This window comes from Phyllobates terribilis, unplaced genomic scaffold (assembly GCF_046119375.1).
Source record: "Phyllobates terribilis strain yellow unplaced genomic scaffold, ASM4611937v1 Scaffold_8__6_contigs__length_399053987, whole genome shotgun sequence".
Lineage (NCBI taxonomy): Eukaryota > Metazoa > Chordata > Amphibia > Anura > Dendrobatidae > Phyllobates > Phyllobates terribilis.
The window spans coordinates 318,547,683-318,566,065 of NW_027362768.1; the positions used below are offsets into that span (position 1 = coordinate 318,547,683).

Sequence of the window (18,383 nt, forward strand, 5' to 3'; positions counted from 1 at the left end):
TAGTCCTCCATACAGAATAATGTGTCCATACAGTGCTCCATACAATATAATGGCCCCACATAGTCCTCCATACAGTATAAGGGACCCTCAGATAGTCCTCCATACAGAATATTGGGCCGCACACCGTCCTCCCTACAGAAAAATAGACCCACATAGTCCCACATACAGAATAATGGGCCCCATATAGTCCTCCTTACAGAATAATTGGCCCCACATAGTCCTCCTTACAGAATAATGGGCTCCAGTAGTCCTCTATAAAGAATAATAGGCCCCACATAGTCTTCCATATAGTATAATGGGTCCCACATAGTCCTCCATACAGAATAATGGCCCCACATAGTGCTCCATACAGAATAATGGCCCCACATAGTCCTCTATAAAGAATAATAGGCCCCACATAGTCCTCCATAAAGTATAATGGGACCCACATAGCACTCCAAACAAAATAATAGGCTCCACGTAGTCATCCATACAGGATAATGGGCCCCACATAGTGCTCCATACAGAATAAAGGCCCCACATAGTCCTCCATACAGAACAATGGCCCCACATAGTCCTCCATACAGTGTAATGGGCCCCACATAGTCCTCCATATAGAAGAATGGGCCCCACATAGTCCTCCATACAGAATAGTGGGCCCCACACAAAGCTCCATACAGAATAATGGGCTCCACATAGTCCTCCATACGGAATAATGGAACCCACATAGTCTTTCATACAGTATAATGGGCCCCACATAGTCCTCCATACAGTATAATGGGCCTCACATAGTCCTCCATACAGAATAATGTGTCCATACAGTGCTCCATACAGTATAATGGCCCCACATAGTCCTCCATACAGTATAAGGGACCCTCAGATAGTCCTCCATACAGAATATTGGGCCGCACACCGTCCTCCCTACAGAAAAATAGACCCACATAGTCCCACATACAGAATAATGGGCCCCATATAGTCCTCCATACAGAATAATTGGCCCCACATAGTCCTCCTTACAGAATAATGGGCTCCACGTAGTCCTCTATAAAGAATAATAGGCCCCACATAGTCTTCCATATAGTATAATGGGTCCCACATAGTCCTCCATACAGAATAATGGCCCCACATAGTGCTCCATACAGAATAATGGCCCCACATAGTCCTCTATAAAGAATAATAGGCCCCACATAGTCCTCCATAAAGTATAATGGCACCCACATAGCCCTCTAAACAAAATAATAGGCCCCACGTAGTCATCCATACAGTATAATGGGCCTCACATAGTGCTCCATACAGAATAAAGGCCCCACATAGTCCTCCATACAGAACAATAGCCCCACATAGTCCTCCATACAGTGTAATGGGCCCCACATAGTCCTCCATACAGAAGAATGGGCCCCACATAGTCCTCCATACAGAATAGTGGGCCCCACACAAAGCTCCATACAGAATAATGGGCTCCACATAGTCCTCCATACGGAATAATGGAACCCACATAGTCCTTCATACAGTATAATGGGCCCCACATAGTCCTCCATACAGTATAATGGGACCCACAGAGTCCTCCATACAGAATAATGGCCCCACATAGTCCTCCATACAGAATAATGGGCTCCACATTGTCCTCCATACGGAATAATGGAACCCACATAGTCCTTCATACAGTATAATGGCCCCACATAGTCCTCCATACAGTATAATTGCCCCACATAGTTCTCCATACAGAATATTGGGCCCCACATAGTCCTCCATACAGTATATAGGGCCCCATATAATCCTCAATACAATATAATGGGCCACACATAGTCCTCCGTACAGAATAAAGGCCCACATAGTCCTCCATACAGTGTACTGGGCCCCACATAGTCCTCCATACAAAATAACAGGCCCCACATAGTCCTCCATACAGAATAATGGCCCCACATAGTCCTCCATACAGAATAATGGGCCTCACATAGACCTCCATACAGAATAATGGGCCCCACATAGTCCTCCAAACAGAATAATGGGCTCCACATAGTCCTCTATACAGAATAATGGCCCCACATAGTCCTCCATACAGTATAATGGCCCCACATAATCCTCCATACAGAATGATGGCCCCACATTGTCCTCTATACAGTATAATGGGCCCCACATAGTCCTCCATACAGAATGATGGCCCCACATAGTCCTCCATACAGAATAATGGGCCTCACATAGTCCTCCATACAGTATAATGGCCCCACATAGTCCTCCATACAGAATAATGGCCCCACATAGTCCTCCATACAGAATAATGGCCCCACATAGTCCTTCATACAGAATAATGGCCCCATATAGTCCTCCATACAGTATAATGGCCCCACATTGTCCTCCATACAGTATAATGGGACCCACAGAGTCCTCCATACAGAATAATGGCCCCACATAGTCCTCCATACAGAATAATGGCCTCACATAGTCCTACATACAGTATAATGGGCCCCACATAGTTCTCCATACAGAATAATGGCCTCGCATAGTCCTCCATACAGAATAATGGGCCCCACGTAGTCCTCTCAACAGTATAATGGACCCCACATAGTCCTCCATACAGTATAATTTGCACCTCAGAGTTCTCCATACAGTATTATGGGCACCACATAGTCCTCCATACTGAATAATGGGCCCCACATAGGGCTTTATACAGAATAATGGTCCTACTTAGTCCTCCATAAAGAATAATGGGCCCCACATAGTAATCCATACAGAATAACGGGCCCCAGATATCTCTCCATACAGAATAATGGGCCTCACAGAGCCATACATACAGAATAACGGGACCCACATATCTCTCCATACAGAATAATGGGCCCCACATAGTCCTTCATACAGAATAATGGCCCCACATAGTCCTCAATACAGAATAATGGGCCTCACATAGTCCTCCATACAGAATAATGGGCCCCACATAGTCCTCCATACAGAATAATGGGTCCCACATAGTCCTCCATACAGAATAATGGGCCCAAATAGTCCTCTATACAGTATAATGGGCCCCACATAGTCCTCCTTATAGAATAATGGGCCCACATAGTCCTCCATACAGAATCATGGGCCCCACATAGTCCTCCATACAGTATATAGGGCCCCATATAATCCTCCATACAATATAATGGGCCACACACAGTCCTCCATACAGTATAATGGCCCCATATACTCCTCCATACAGTATAATGGGCCCCACATAGTCCTCTATACAGTATAATAGGCCTTACATTGTCCTCCATACAGTATAATTGGCCCCACATAGTCCTCAATACAGAATAATAGGCCCCACATAGTCCTCTATACAGTATAATGGGCCTCACATAGTCCTCCAAACAGAATAATGGGTCTTACATAGTCCTCCATACAGTATAATTGGCCCCACATAATCCTCTATACAGAAGAATAGGCCCCACATAGTCCTCCATACAGAATAATGAGCCACACATAGTCCTCCATACAGAAAAATCGGCCTCACATAGTTCTCCATAAAGAATAATGGGCCTCAGGAAGTCTTCCATACAGAATAATGGCCCCACACAGTCCTCCATAAAGAATAATGGCCCCACATAGTCCTCCATACAGTATAATGGGCCCCACATAGTTCTTCATACAGAATAATGGGTTTCATGTAGTGCTCCATACAGTATAATGGCCCCACATAGTACTCCATAGAGTACAATGGGCCCTCACATAGTCCTCCATACAGAATAATAGACCCACATAGTCCTCCTTACAGAATAATGGGTTCCATACAGTGCTCCATACAGTATAATGGGCCCTCACATAGTTCTCCATACAGAATAATGGGCCCCGCATAGTCCTCCTTACTGAATAATGACCCCACAGAGTCCTCCATAAAGAATAATGGCCCCACATAGTCCTCCATACAGAATAATGGCCCCACATATTTCTCCATACAGTATAATGGCCCCACATAGTCCTCCATACAGTATAATTGCCCCACATAGTTCTCCATACAGAATATTGGGCCCCACATAGTCCTCCATACAGTATATAGGGCCCCATATAATTCTCCATACAATATAATGGGCCACACATAGTCCTCCGTACAGAATAAAGGCCCACATAGTCCTCCATACAGTATACTGGGCCCCACATAGTCCTCCATACAAAATAACAGGCCCCACATAGTCCTCCATACAGAATAATGGCCCCAAATAGTCCTCCATACAGAATAATGGGCCTCACATAGACCTCCATACAGAATAATGGGCCCCACATAGTCCTCCAAACAGAATAATGGGCTCCACATAGTTCTCTATACAGAATAATGGCCCCACATAGTCCTCCATACAGTATAATGGCCCCACATAGTCCTCCATACAGAATGATGGCCCCACATTGTCCTCTATACAGTATAATGGGCCCCACATAGTCCTCCATACAGAATGATGGCCCCACATAGTCCTCCATACAGAATAATGGGCCTCACATAGTCCTCCATACAGTATAATGGCCCCACATAGTCCTCCATACAGAATAATGGCCCCACATAGTCCTCCATACAGAATAATGGCCCCACATAGTCCTCCATACAGAATAATGGCCCCATATAGTCCTCCATACAGTATAATGGCCCCACATAGTCCTCCATACAGTATAATTAGCCCACATAGTTCTCCATACAGAATAATGGGCCCTACATAGTCCTCCATACAGTATAATGGCCCCACATAGTCCTCCATACAGTATATAGGGCCCCATATAATCCTCCATACAATATAATGGGCCACACACAGTCCTCCATACAGTATAATGGCCCCATATACTCCTCTATACAGTATAATGGGCCCCACATAGTCCTCTATACAGTATAATAGGCCTTACATTGTCCTCCATACAGTATAATGGCCCCACATAGTTCTCCATACAGAATAATGGGCCCTACATATTCCGCCATACAGTATAATGGGCCCCACATAGTCCTCCATACAGAATGATGGCCCCACATTGTCCTCTATACAGTATAATGGGCCCCACGTAGTCCTCCATACAGAATGATGGCCCCACATAGTCCTCCATACAGAATAATGGGCCCCGCATAGTCCTCCATACAGAATAATGGCCCCACATAGTCCTCCATACAGTATAATGGTCCCACATAGTTCTCCATACAGAATAATGGGCCCTGCATAGTCCTCCATACAGTATAATGGGCCCCACATAGTCCTCTATACAGAATAATAGGCCCCACATAGTCCTCCATACAGAATAATGGGCCTCACATAGTCCTCCATACAGTATAATGGCCCCACATAGTCCTCCATACAGAATAATGGCCCCACATCGTCCACCATACAAAATAATGTTCCCCACATAGTCCTTCATACAGAATAATGGCCCCACATAGTCCTCCATACAGAATAATGGCCCCACATAGTCCTCCATACAGAATAATTGCCCCACATAGTCCTCCATACAGTATAATGGCCCCACATAGTCCTCCATACAGTATAATTGCCCCACATAGTTCTCCATACAGAATAATGGGCCCCACATAGTCCTCCATACAGTATAATGGCCCCACATAGTTCTCCATACAGAATAATGGGCCCTACATATTCCTCCATACAGTATAATGGCCCCACATAGTTCTCCATACAGAATAATGGGCCCTACATAGTCCTCCATACAGTATAATGGCCCCACATAGTCCTCCATACAGAATAATGGGCCCTACATAGTCCTCCATACAGTATAATGGCGCCACATGGTCCTCCATACAGTATAATGGGCCTCACATAGTCCTCCATATAGTATAATGGGCCCCACATAGTCCTCCATACAGTATAATGGGCCCCACATAGTCCTCCATACAGTATATCGGGCCCCACATAGTCCTCCATACAGTATAATGGGCCCCATATAGTCCTCCATACAGAATAATGGGCCCTGCATAGTCCTACATACAGTATAATGGGCCCCACATAGTCCTCCATACAGAATAATGGGCCCCACATAGTCCTCCACACATAATAATGGTCCCTACACAGTCCTCCATACAGTATAATGACCCCACATAGTCTTCCATACAGTATAATGGCCCCACATAGGGGTGGTGGTTTTGGTGTCACAGGCCAAATATAACCACCCTGCGAGCCAGATTTGGCCCATGGGCCTGACATGGACATGTATGCCATATATTGTTAGCTTACTAGCAGGGCCCTCACTCCTCATGTGTTATTCTGTAAAGTATCATCTTGTTTTTACAAATTCCCTCTGAATTGTAAAGTGCTGCAAAAAAAAAAAAAAATATTATTATTTATGATTTCATCCCGGGATAAACACATTTTTTCTTCTATTTGGAGATGTTCTCTGACGCCTCCGAGCCACGTCGCTATAAACGCCTTCACAAAAAACCCTACAGATAACAGAGCCCGAACATCAGGCCTCATCAAGCAAAACATTGTGGTCTAAATCATCTCCAAAATAACTCGCACTCCCACATCCTTGTTTTCATAGAGAGGTGTGAGCACCTCTGTATCCTGCAGTATCCAAAATTAATACCGTAATGACCCAATGCAGGCTCGCTGGCCAAAAAAATATAGATTGCCCTACCTAATTGCAGTCTAGACTTCAAGGCAAAGGGCCAGCTGAAATGTATAACATATTTGTGCTCTGACTTGAGAAAACGCTTCCATTCCTTAATAACGCTAAAATAGTTCTTTGGAATTTAAAAATACGAAGCCACAGATATTCCTCGGAGACAATGTCCAGGATTCATCATTTTTTGGAATGTACACAAACACTTTGACAACACCTTCATGATGTAGAGTTTCGGAATCAAATGGCTGATCTGCTTAGGAGTATGGGGGTTACACGGGGAACAAGTCCGTCATTTGTAAATCTGACTATTATGGCTCCGACATACTTCTGTGGTTATCCTGATGAAGAAGCAGGCATGCTTCGAAACGCGTTGATAAATAAAAGACACATTTATACTTTCAAGGTTTTACTACTGGCAGCGCGGTCTCATCTCCACTTACTCCAAAATAGAAACAGGTGAACAATAAATTGTTCACGCCCATATTGTACCTTCAATTGTAGAATGTATCTAGAATCCATCCTACAATCAGTATCGTACTGGGCTGCCAAGGGCCCACCAGTAACCCACTGCAGGGCCCCACTTTTCAGCTTCATGCAAATGTGACATTATCCTTAGTGATGAGCGAGCACTAAAATGCTCGGGTACTCGTTGCTCGGGTCAAGCACATTGGAATACTCGGGTGCTCGACCCAAGCAATGAGCCCAATGTAAGTCTATGAGAAACTCGAGCATTTTTCAGGCGGCTCCCCCCGGCGGTCTGCAGAGGTCCTAAAAATTGCCCAAATCGATGGGAACAGTGCTCAAATGACATGGGAACAGCATGGGGAAGACTCCTGGAAGCATCTCTGACTCCCAGATCACTGCTGTCAGCAACGTGGTCAGAGTATTACGCCACTTTTACAGACTCACAATAAAACATTCCAAAACGAAACCAAAATGGATTTTCCTGGGAAATATGTTAAGGAACATCCTTTCCAGGGTAATGGCTTGTATATAAGGCAAAATAAATAACCAAAAACAAAAATACTCCTCTACAACTTGGGCTATGTTCACATGTAGTGTTTTTGATGCATTTTTGCACTTTTGCATTGCTTTCTACCAAGACAAATGCATTCACCAGGAAATGTCTTTTGAACATTTTACAACCTTATCTGGCCATGTGGTGTGTGACACATCATCAAAACACATGCATACAGTGCTGAAAAGACATGGGAACAGCATGGGGAAGACCTCTGGAAGCATCTCTGACTCCCAGGTCACTGCCTAAAGGTGTGCCCATCATAAGTGATCCTTGGCGCATGCGAAGATGCCTCCTGCCATGCACCTGTCATTGCAAACTTGCAAAAATGACCGTCCACATCCTTGTGCCACTGCAGCGTTCGGTTGTCCCTACCCCATTCCTTGGAATACAAGCGCAAGTATGCAGCCAGCCACCCACCCACCCACAGGCCGGAAGACTAAACTGCCAGATTTCTGGGCAGCTCTTTGCACTTGAAATGTGGCCTTTTAGGCTCGTAGAAGCGGAAGCTTTTCATAACCTCATGCCGGCGGCGGCTGGGTGTCCATACTCGGTCCCCAGCCGCCACTATATTTCCCAGTATCGCCTCCGCCTTCCACAAGCACGGGTCCCACAACATTACCCGTGCCCTCCCCAGTGCACTTACTGGGAAGGACCGCCTAACCACAAACAAGTGGACAGGTGAATGTGGCCAGGGACGGTACAGAGCCAGTCCACACCGTTTTTTGCTGAGAGTTGTATTTAGCTCGGTGAAAGGACTGGCATAGAGGGAAACCGTATCTACCCTGCGTGTCATTTCTCCCAGGAAGTCCTGTAATTGAGTTTGTTGCAGAAGCAATGGCAGCCCGTCCAACATCAACTCACACTTGTCGGTGGTGCTTTGACACACACACATCTTTCTTTGCGCATTTAATTTCTTGAATACAGAGTTGGACAATGGCCTGATCTGTAATGCGTTTTGAGAAATAACATGCATAAGCATGGCCGGTCCACATTAAAAAAGCAGCCATAGAGTGTCCGGGAACCTCCCCCCACACTTTTCTTAGCTAGGGCTGCTTTTCGGCAGGGTTGGACAGGCCCACCAGAGAACCGGAGACTCCTCCTGCGGGCCCTGGCTTCTCCTTCAGGAGAGTTCATAGTGCCGAGGTGAGGCCATGATGATGATAGAGGCCACCATCTGCTTACTTTTCTGTTACTTGGAATACAAGTGCAAGTATGCAGCCAGCCACCCAAGGGCCGCAACACTAAACTGCCAGATTTCTGGGCAGCTCTTTGCACTTGAAATATTGCCTTTTAAGCTCGTGGAGGCGGAAGCCAGTCCACAACTTTTTTTGCTGAGAGTTGTATTTCGCTCGGTGAAAGAACTGGCATAGAGGGAAACCGTATTTACCCTGCGTGTTATTTCTCCCAGAAAGTCCTCTAAAGCTGCTTGCACTTGAAATGTGGCCTGAACATTACTGCTGGTACTTTTCTGTGGGAATTTGCTTGCCTCCAACCAGCCTGGAATATTTCCAACAAACTATTGTACAACGCCATGGTATTAGCACTGCCCCCAGTACCAGTAGCAAAGCCATCCCCAATTTCCTTCTCAGGAATTTTATTTGGTAGACTGGGTGGCTGCCCAAATACATTTTCTCACAAAGGAGCTGAAGATAGAGTGGCAGTAGCTGCAAGTTTCTCCAGCCTGTTAGATATTAGAGGGTGAACTGCAGCACATTGGATCAGTGGTTAGCACTGAAGCGCAGTGCTGGGATCCTGGGTTCAAATCCCAGCAAGGACAACATCTGCAAGGACTTTGTATGTTCTCCCCGTGTTTGCGTGTATTTCCTCCTCAGTAAAAATAGAGTGTCCGGGAACCTTCCCACACACTTTTCTTAGCAAGCACTGCTTCTCGGCAGGGTTGAACGGTCCCACCAGAGAATCCTCAGGTGTGCGTTGGCTTCTACCTCAGGAGAGTTAATGATAGCGCTAACTTTGCAGCTGCTATGGGGCTCTTGAGCGGGTGAGAAAGGTTAGCCCTCAGAATCAAATCCTCTGGTGGGCACAATGTTTTTCAATCTGAAATAGCTTCTCAGTGGGAGTTGTATTTCACCACAGCCATATTCTTTAGCTCGGTGAAAGGACTGGCTTGGAGGGAAACTGTATCTACCCCGGCTGTCATTTCTCTGTCACCAGGTTCCGCCCATTGTCACACACAACGATGCCTGGCTGTATGTTCAGCGGTGAGAGCCACAGATCAGGCTGCTGTGTTACAGCTTTCAACAACTCTGCAGCGCTGGGAGGTTTGTCAATTAAGCATTAAGCATGTTATCTTCAGCACAGCCTGTTGCCTCTTGGCCAAGGCAGTGCTGCAGTGCTGTCAGCTTGTGAGTGATGTAGTCATTTCGGAGATAGAGGAGGAGGTGCATGAGCTGAACAATGTGATTACATTGAGGTTAAATTGGTGACGCTGTTTTTTAGACTAAAGAAAGATCCTATTGCTTTGTTTTTTTTAAGTTATTTTTTAAGACAAATGCATTCACCGGGAAATGTCATTTTAACATTTTACAACCTTATCTTGCAATGTGGTGTGTGTGACACATCATCAGACACATCCTGTTTTATTTATGATGGAGGGACTCTGAAAGTCATAAAGCCTATTTTTATAGGGACATCAGACGGCCCTTACTATTCTTAAAAGGCCAGCAGTCGGCCCTCGCTATTGTTAGAGAGCCATCAGCCGGCTATTCTTTGTTGTTCCCATTATTATCAAGTGGGTCTCCTATACTTTTATTGTGTATCCAGTGACTGCAAGGGCTGCCAAAAATTTGGACGCAAACCAATACCCCTTTGAAGAGACATAGAGGAGGGTCTCAGTAAAAAAAAATGTTCCCATTATAAAGGAGTGGGTGGTAATGCCCATGCTGTGACTGCAAGGGCTGCCAAAATTTGGGAAAAACCCCACTAAGAATTTAAAGACACATAGAGCAGGGCAACAGTAACGACAAATTCCATTTAGAAAGGAGAGAGTCTGCTATCCAGTTATAGGGTATACAGTGAGTCCAACAGCTGACGAATTTTAGGAAAAACCCCACTAAGAATATAAAGACACATAGAGCAGGGCGACAGTAACAAGGTACGACATGTTCCCATTAGAAGGAGAGGGTCTGCTATACAGTTATAGGGTATGCAGTGAGTCCAACGGCTGACCAATTTTAGGAAAAACCCCACTTAGAATTTAAAGACCAATTGAGCAAGGCCACAGTAACAAGTACGACATGTTCCCTTTAGAAAGGAGAGGGTCTGATATACAGTTATAGGGTATGCAGTGAGTCCAACGACTTACCAATTTTAGGAAAAACCCCACTAAGAATTTAAAGACACATAGAGCAGGGCCACAGTAACAAGTATGACATGTTCTCATTAGAAAGGAGAGGGTCTGCTATACAGTTATAGGGTATGCAGTGAGTCCAACGGCTGACCAGTTTTAGGAAAAACCCCACTAAGAATTTAAAGGCACACAGAGCAGGGCCACAGTAACGACAAATTCCCATTAGAAAAGAGAGAGTCTCCCATAGTGTTGGCCTATGCAGTGAATGCAAGGGCTGCCAAAAATTTGGAGGCACTTCAATGCCCCTTGGAAGGGACGTGGAGGAGGGCCTCAGAAAAAAATGTTCCCATTAGAAAGGAGCGGGCCTCCTATACTTGTAATGCCCATGCACTAAGTGTATGGGCTGACAAACATTTACCCCTGGGGGGGTATACATGAACATACTGTATAAAAAAATTTTTTTACGGGCATCATAAACACCCTTTAAAAAAATTATGTGGGTGTTGCTTCACGGACCACGGTCACCCTGGTGATATGATGGTGGAGGATGAGGAGAAAGAAGAGGACAAGAGCAAATAGCCAAAATCAGGAAGCGTATACCCATGTGTGGGTGTGAAAACGTGCATGGGAATACACCTCCCAAGAAAAGACACTGGAATGGAGTTTATGTTACGCTGCTATCATTTGGTGGTGTTGAGAAGTCTGGCCCAATCCAGCCCTTGTTCATTTTTATAAGAGTCAGCCTGTCAGGATTTTCAGTTGACAGGCGGATGCGCTTATCAGTTATAATTCCACCAGCAGCAGTAAAAACCCACTCTGATAAAACGCTGGCGGCAGGGCAGGGCAGGACCTCCAAGGCATAGAGAGCCAGTTCATTCCATGTATCCAGCTTGGATACCCAATAATTATAAGGCACAGCGCAATCATGTAGGATGTTGGTACGGTCGGCAAGGTACTCCCTCAGCATCTTCCCAAACTTTGCACTCCTTGTGAGAGTACCCCGCGCCTCAGGGCCTGTACGATGGGAGGGTCTGAGAAAACTCTCCCAGAACTTTGACAGTGTGGCTGCTCAAATATTTGGGCATCGCTACACGCGACCTCCTCTTGCCCCGCTTCAAGTGGACTGGGCGAGAGGCCTGAATCTATAAATGGAAAAGTGAACAGCTCTTCAGAGTGTCCAAGTGTGGGATCAGTTGTCTCTGGGTACTCGGCATGGTGGGAGGAAGGAGGATCAGGGTGAAGAATATGCGGTCCAGACTCACGGCTACTGAGACTTGACCATGTGGAAGACAGGGTGGTGGTGGTGGCTGCTAAGTGACTGGAAGTATTATCTGCTAACCAACCAACAACCTTTTGACACTGCTCTGGGTTCAATAGTGGTGTGCTGCGGTCCTCTTGAAATTGGGACAGGAAGGTCAAGCGAGAAGATGTGGGTGTTTGTTGTGGCACAATTTCGGCTTGCCCACGGCCTTGTCCTCGGCCTCTGCATGCACCATTACCATCACGTCCAGTTCCCCGTCCCTTGCCACGTACTTTCCCCATTTTTGGAGGACAGTATCTTCCACGCTCACTACAAATGACTGAGTTTGGAGCGAACTTATATGTGATCCGTGTGATAGAGAAAACAGAGTTTTAAATACCTTGCCTGTAGGTAAGTAGTTTGACCAGCAAACTGCGGTGAATAGCTTCACTGACACACTAAAGGAAATTTTTAATGGAGGCCAGAAATGGCGGTATTTTCTGACAACGTATATGTAATCCGTTTGACGGAGAAAACACAGTTTTAAATTGCTGGATTTCTAGCGCTCTAATATGGAAAGGACCTGGCTGTATTCTGCAGTGCCAACAAGCAAATGGCGCAGAAAAAATGGTGTTCTCTGGATTGCTTTTTAAGCAAATAATGAGTATTAAGATCCAAAGAAAAGTATTCCTGGCCCCTGAGACTTGGGCCTTTGTATAGAAATATCTAACAGCAGCAGAAGGCAGAATTGGAATGGAGCCTCCTGTGCTATATGCACTGCAGTCTGCTATATACACTGCCTGCCTATACACCCTGGCTGCCTGATATCTCTGCAGCTGGATTAGTCCTCAGAAGGACTGTTTGTTAAGATGGATATGTGTAATGTACGTTTTTTCTCCCTACACTACCTAATACACGATCAAATCTCTCCCTAGCTCAGCAGCACCTCTCCCTACACTGTCTGATCCGGAGTGACTGTGACGAGCATGGCGGCGCCAGGTCTGATATAGACCTGATGACGCTGTGCAGCCAGCCAATCACTGTAATTCCACAACCAACATGGCTACGGCATTACAGTGACTGGCTGGCAATCCCTGCATGTTCATTGGCTCTCTAAAGAGCGCCAAACATGCAGGGAGAGCACCCAAGTTACCGCCTGAGCAACCCTGAAATACTCTTCGAGAACTGAGCATCTCGAGCAGTGACATGCTTGGGCGAGCTCCGAGCAGTAGTGAGCATGCTCGCTCATCACTAATTATCCTCAATCACACATTTATATAACAATGAACTGGGTAGATTGTTAGATGAATAAGATGCTGCCTTTATGTGTACATAGTGATTCAAGTATATTGTGTCAAGTACTACTCATATAAGAGGGTGGTGGCCCACCGGAGGATTCTCCTGTTCTCCTGTGGGCCAGTCCAAGCCTGCCTACAATAGATCATAAACCAAAGCCAACGAGTAACATTGGCGTCCCTTTGTGGTGTCTATTGCTTTGACGTAAAGAATAGCGGTTTATGTGCTGCCGCCATACTTGGTGTCAAATGTGACAATTGTCAACAGAGGAAGATTGGCATTATTCTTAATATTTTGTGACTTTTTTATTCATTTTTTGTTTACCATTATTATTGTTCTTGTTTTCTTACAGTATGAAGAAGGGAAAAAACGCAGGAAACCAAATTACAGCAGCGTGGATTTATCTGAAGTAGAGTGGGAAGACCGAGATGATGTGGTAGGTCAACACAAAGATGTTAGTAATTCATTAATATTACTTAAAGGGAATGTGTCAGCAGGTTTTTGCTATGTAATCTAAGAGCATTATGATGAAGGGGCAGAGACTCTGATTCCAGCGATGTGTCACTTACTGGGCTGTGTGTTGATGATTCAATAAAATCAGTGTTTTATCAGAAGGAGATTATCACTACAGGACTAGGTGTCTCGTGTCTCCTTGTCAACTGCACTGTGTAACCCTGCCCCCACCACTAATGGCTGCTTTATGCCTATGCACTGTGTAACCCCACCCCCACCACTGAATGGCTGTTTTCTGCCTATGCACAGTATTCACAGAAACAGTGTAAACAAGAATTTATTTAGCTTAATGGTGGTTGGGCATAACTCTTATTGAAACTTTCATAAAAATAAGCAAACGCTTTAGACGCTTCCCAACGTAGTACATGCTACTCAGGTCTCCAAGCATGGAGTGGGCTTAAAAGCTGAGCCAGCACCATGCCCGGCGACAGAAGCTCATTGGCTGCTATCAGCCCCTCACAACACAAAGGCCCCCATGGTTGACATCTTAGTCCTCCTGTGGCTGGGCTTCATAGGAATATGTCATTTTCTCTATATACTTCAATACAGTATTATTACAGTATATAAAACAAGCGATGACATAATTGCCTCCCCTGGGGGGACTAAAACATAAAATAAAAAGTTTTTAAAAAAAATATAACAAAAATTAAAATTCAAATCACCCCCACCTTTTTTTTTCATTAAAAAAATATAATGAAAATTAGCATATTTAGTTTTGCCATGTTCATGGACATCTGATCTATCAAGAAATAAAATAAATTAAAGAATGTAAACCAAAAAAAATATTGAAATGCCACTAAAAAAGCAATATAAAGTGATCAAAATGTTGTATGTACCACAAATTGGTATCAATAAAAATATCAGCTCACTATGCAAAAAAAAACAAGCCAGAAATAAAGTTATGAGTTTCAAAAAATGATAGCACAACAAATGTATTTATTTTTTAACAATTTCCCACTTTTTAATTACCATTAGTGATGAGCGAGCATGTTCGGTTAACCCTTTCGGTGAGTATGCTCGGGCGAGTACCCCAAGTATCTTCAGCGTGCTCAGTGTTATGCTTGAATCACTCCCGTGTGCATGATTTGCGACTGTTTGACAGCTTTAATACATGTGAGGAATGCCTGTTTCTTAAGCATTCCTCACAAGTATTAAAGCTGTCAAACAGTAGCAAATCATCCACATGGGAGTGATTCAAACATAACACCGAGTACGCTGAAGATACTCGGTACTCGCCCGAGCATACTCGCCAAAAAGGTTAACCAAACATACTCGCTCATCACTAATTACCACTTAAATAAAAGAAAAAATGAAATTTAATTGCATTGATCTGGAAAAGCATGCTACCAGGTGACTTTTGTAGATAAAAACTGGAATGCCAATGAGCGTAATAGGGTCTTATCCAGATTACAACGGAAAGAGTAAAACCGAATTTGCTTACCCGGGAGGGTTGTGAAAGTCACAACCCCTTTATTAGCTTTTAAGCAAAAACGGCTGCTGGAGATCCACCAAACAGATAGTAAGCAAACTTGGAGATGATAGTGGATATAAAACCTGCACTGCCGAGGATCCAAAATACAATAGAAAACCAGGTGCAGTTTTATTTGTCAACGCCTTTCGAGATGATCATACCTCTTCATCAGGACAAACCTCAATAACCATTGTGGTTTGTCCTGATGAAGAGGTACGATCACCTCGAAACGCGTTGACAAATAAAATCGCATGCATACCGCACTTGGTTTCCTATCGTATATTGGATCATCAGCAGTGCAGATTTTATATCCACTTCTATCTCCAAGCTTGGTTACCAGGTGACTTTTATCACACAATGATTGACATTGACTTTAAAGGGTCAAAATTGGCAGTGCAAGAAAGATGAACAGCTACTTAGTACAGAACCGAACAACCTGCATGCAGTGCCATACATACACGCTGCATCATGCTTTCTGGAGCTATGCTGATAGGGCAGGATACCCATGCACATCTAGGATTTAATGGAGCATACTGCTTCTTTTTCCATTGGATTTACACAGAATTCAAGAGAGAAAAAAATTATTTGCCTTTGTATATAAATTTGTATAAAATTGGATATGCAAATTGCCTCTTCAGACAGAAAGAGGACTTGAATTGTATAGCGCCAACTATTGAAAGCCATATTTCAAGACTCGTTAAAGGGTCTATTGTGACTTGTAGGATGGCCGCTATAGAGTTCAAGTCCTCTTTCTCTCTGAAGAGGCAATTTGCATATTAAATTTCCCAGAGGAGTATTGCATGGCGAATAAGCCTCGTTACCATGGCATGCCAGAGCCTGTATGTCACTCTCCACAAGGAGAAACATTACCCCTTAGACCAAAGTCCAGAGCCTCTCACCTAGCCAAATCAGATCTCATACTTTGCACTGATGAGGGGAAATATCCCGAAACACCATGTCTGCAAATTGAGATTCTGATTTGGCTTTTATCCTAAGTCATATTGCACGACTCGTTAAAGGGTCGGTTGTGACTTGTAGGATTGCTGCTTCCAATAGGTGGCGCTATAGAGTTCAAGTCCTCTTTCTCTCTGAAGAGGCAATTTGCATATTAAATTGGAGACATAATGAGACACACCAGAGAGTATCTATGACAGCTCTACTTTGTACAAATCAGATTCGTATTACGATCATGTACATCAGTGGTCACTAAATGTTTTGACACTATATTTTTGCATTGTCCTAGGCAAACCTCAAGAACCTTCTGTTATAATAGTTTTTGAATTTTTGGAACTTTTTCTCGAGGACTACTCTCTTTTGAGAAACCTTTGAAATTGATTTGAAAGGATTTTTATTGGGTGCAAACATTTTAGGAAAAATATAGTTGGAGGCATCTGGAGTTGGTATGGCTTCTCAAGCTGATTGTTTCCACTCGCTCCAAATGTTACGCAATGTTCACATGGGCAAAAACCTGTGTGGCCAAAATTGATCTTTTCAGGCATAGCTTTAAAAGATGATGGATTAATGTAATGTTCATACTCTTCTAATCTAATCATAATCCAGCAATAAAGAGCTGCAGCAACTTCCCAGGCTTTTGACTTTTAGGCTATGTTCACACTTTCAATATTTGGTCAGTATTTCGTACCAGTATTCACCAAAACCAGGAGTGGGTGAGAAGTGGTGACATGTTTCTATTATACTTTTCCTCTGATTGTTCCACTCCTGGTTTTGGCTTACAAATACTGATGTAAAATACTGACCAAATACTGAACGTGTGAACGTGGCCTTAAAGTCATCATCAGCATACAGATTTCCACAGTACCAATGTTTCTGAGTTCTTTGTTAGTTAGTGAAGGGAAATATTTAAGGCCCAACTCATTATTAAATTTTTTTTTAAGTCATTCTTTTTTGTCGTGGTATTCGTTGATTTTCAAATTCTTCAAGATGGCGCATGTGGTTCATGATTTTTGCATAAAATCAACTATGTTCCTTACTTTTGTTTTTAACCTGTTTTGTAACTTTTTAGCTCAAAAAGTTGCATGTCCTTCTAAAATGTCGCACAATTTGCACCAAAAAATGTAAAATGTACATAAGATTTCTTAAGGGGGATGTTCTAAAGTACATTGGTACAAAAATGTTGCAACTTTAAAAAAAAAAGTCTCAATTGACAAATGAGCTGAAAACATCTGGAAACTCCAAATCCTGTCCACAATGAGACACATAAAAAAGACTTTAAAAAAAAGGCACAATTTAAAAAAAGAATGTGGCGCAAATGAAAAACAGGTTAACAACAGCAAAAAATGGACAAAAAAAAGATGCAAATGCAAGAATGAATTGGACACTATGTAGCACTCAGGGAGCTGCAAAAGGGCCCAAGAGTTATGGGGGCCACTACCACCTCCAAAGCTGCAAGAAGCTTCTGTCACGGGTGCATAAAGGAGAGCATGATGATGAGATATTGGACTGCCGATGGCCCCTATATTGTCCTTGCACTGAGGCCCAATTCTGTCTGTGTCTGCCCCTTCCAGTAGTGTATACAGGTGCATCTCACTAAATTAGAATATCATCAAAAAGTTAATTTATTTCAGTTCTTCAATACAAAAATGAAACTCATATATTATATAGAGTCATTACAAACAGAGGGATCTATTTCAAGTATTTATTTCTGTTAATCTTGATGATTATGGCTTACAGTCAATGAAGACACAAAAGTCATTATCTCAGTCAATTAAAATAATTAACAAAAAACACCTGCAAAGGCTTCCTAAGCGTTTAAAAATGTCCCTTAGTCTGTTTCAGTAGGCTCCACAATCATGGGGAAGACTGCTGACTTGACAGATGTCCAGAAGGCAGTTGTTGACACACTCCACAAGGTCCCAGAGTTTCAATTTTCATTTGGAAATCAAAGTCCCAGAGTCTGGAGGAAGAGTGGAGAGGCACACAATCCAAGCTGCTTGAGGTCTAGTGTGAAGTTTCCACA

The 18,383-nt window shown here is 43.7% G+C and overlaps 1 protein-coding gene across 3 annotated transcripts in view; it reads left to right on the forward strand.

Annotated features, from left to right (window-relative positions):
* CACNA2D3 (calcium voltage-gated channel auxiliary subunit alpha2delta 3) overlaps positions 1-18,383 on the forward strand; it is a 1,591,404-nt gene that overhangs the window by 1,205,933 nt on the left and 367,088 nt on the right. For all 3 annotated transcript variants that reach the window (XM_073644583.1, XM_073644584.1, XM_073644585.1), the window contains one exon: positions 13,775-13,858. In XM_073644583.1, the coding sequence (XP_073500684.1) occupies positions 13,775-13,858 (84 nt within the window). The remainder of the gene's footprint in view (positions 1-13,774; positions 13,859-18,383) is intronic.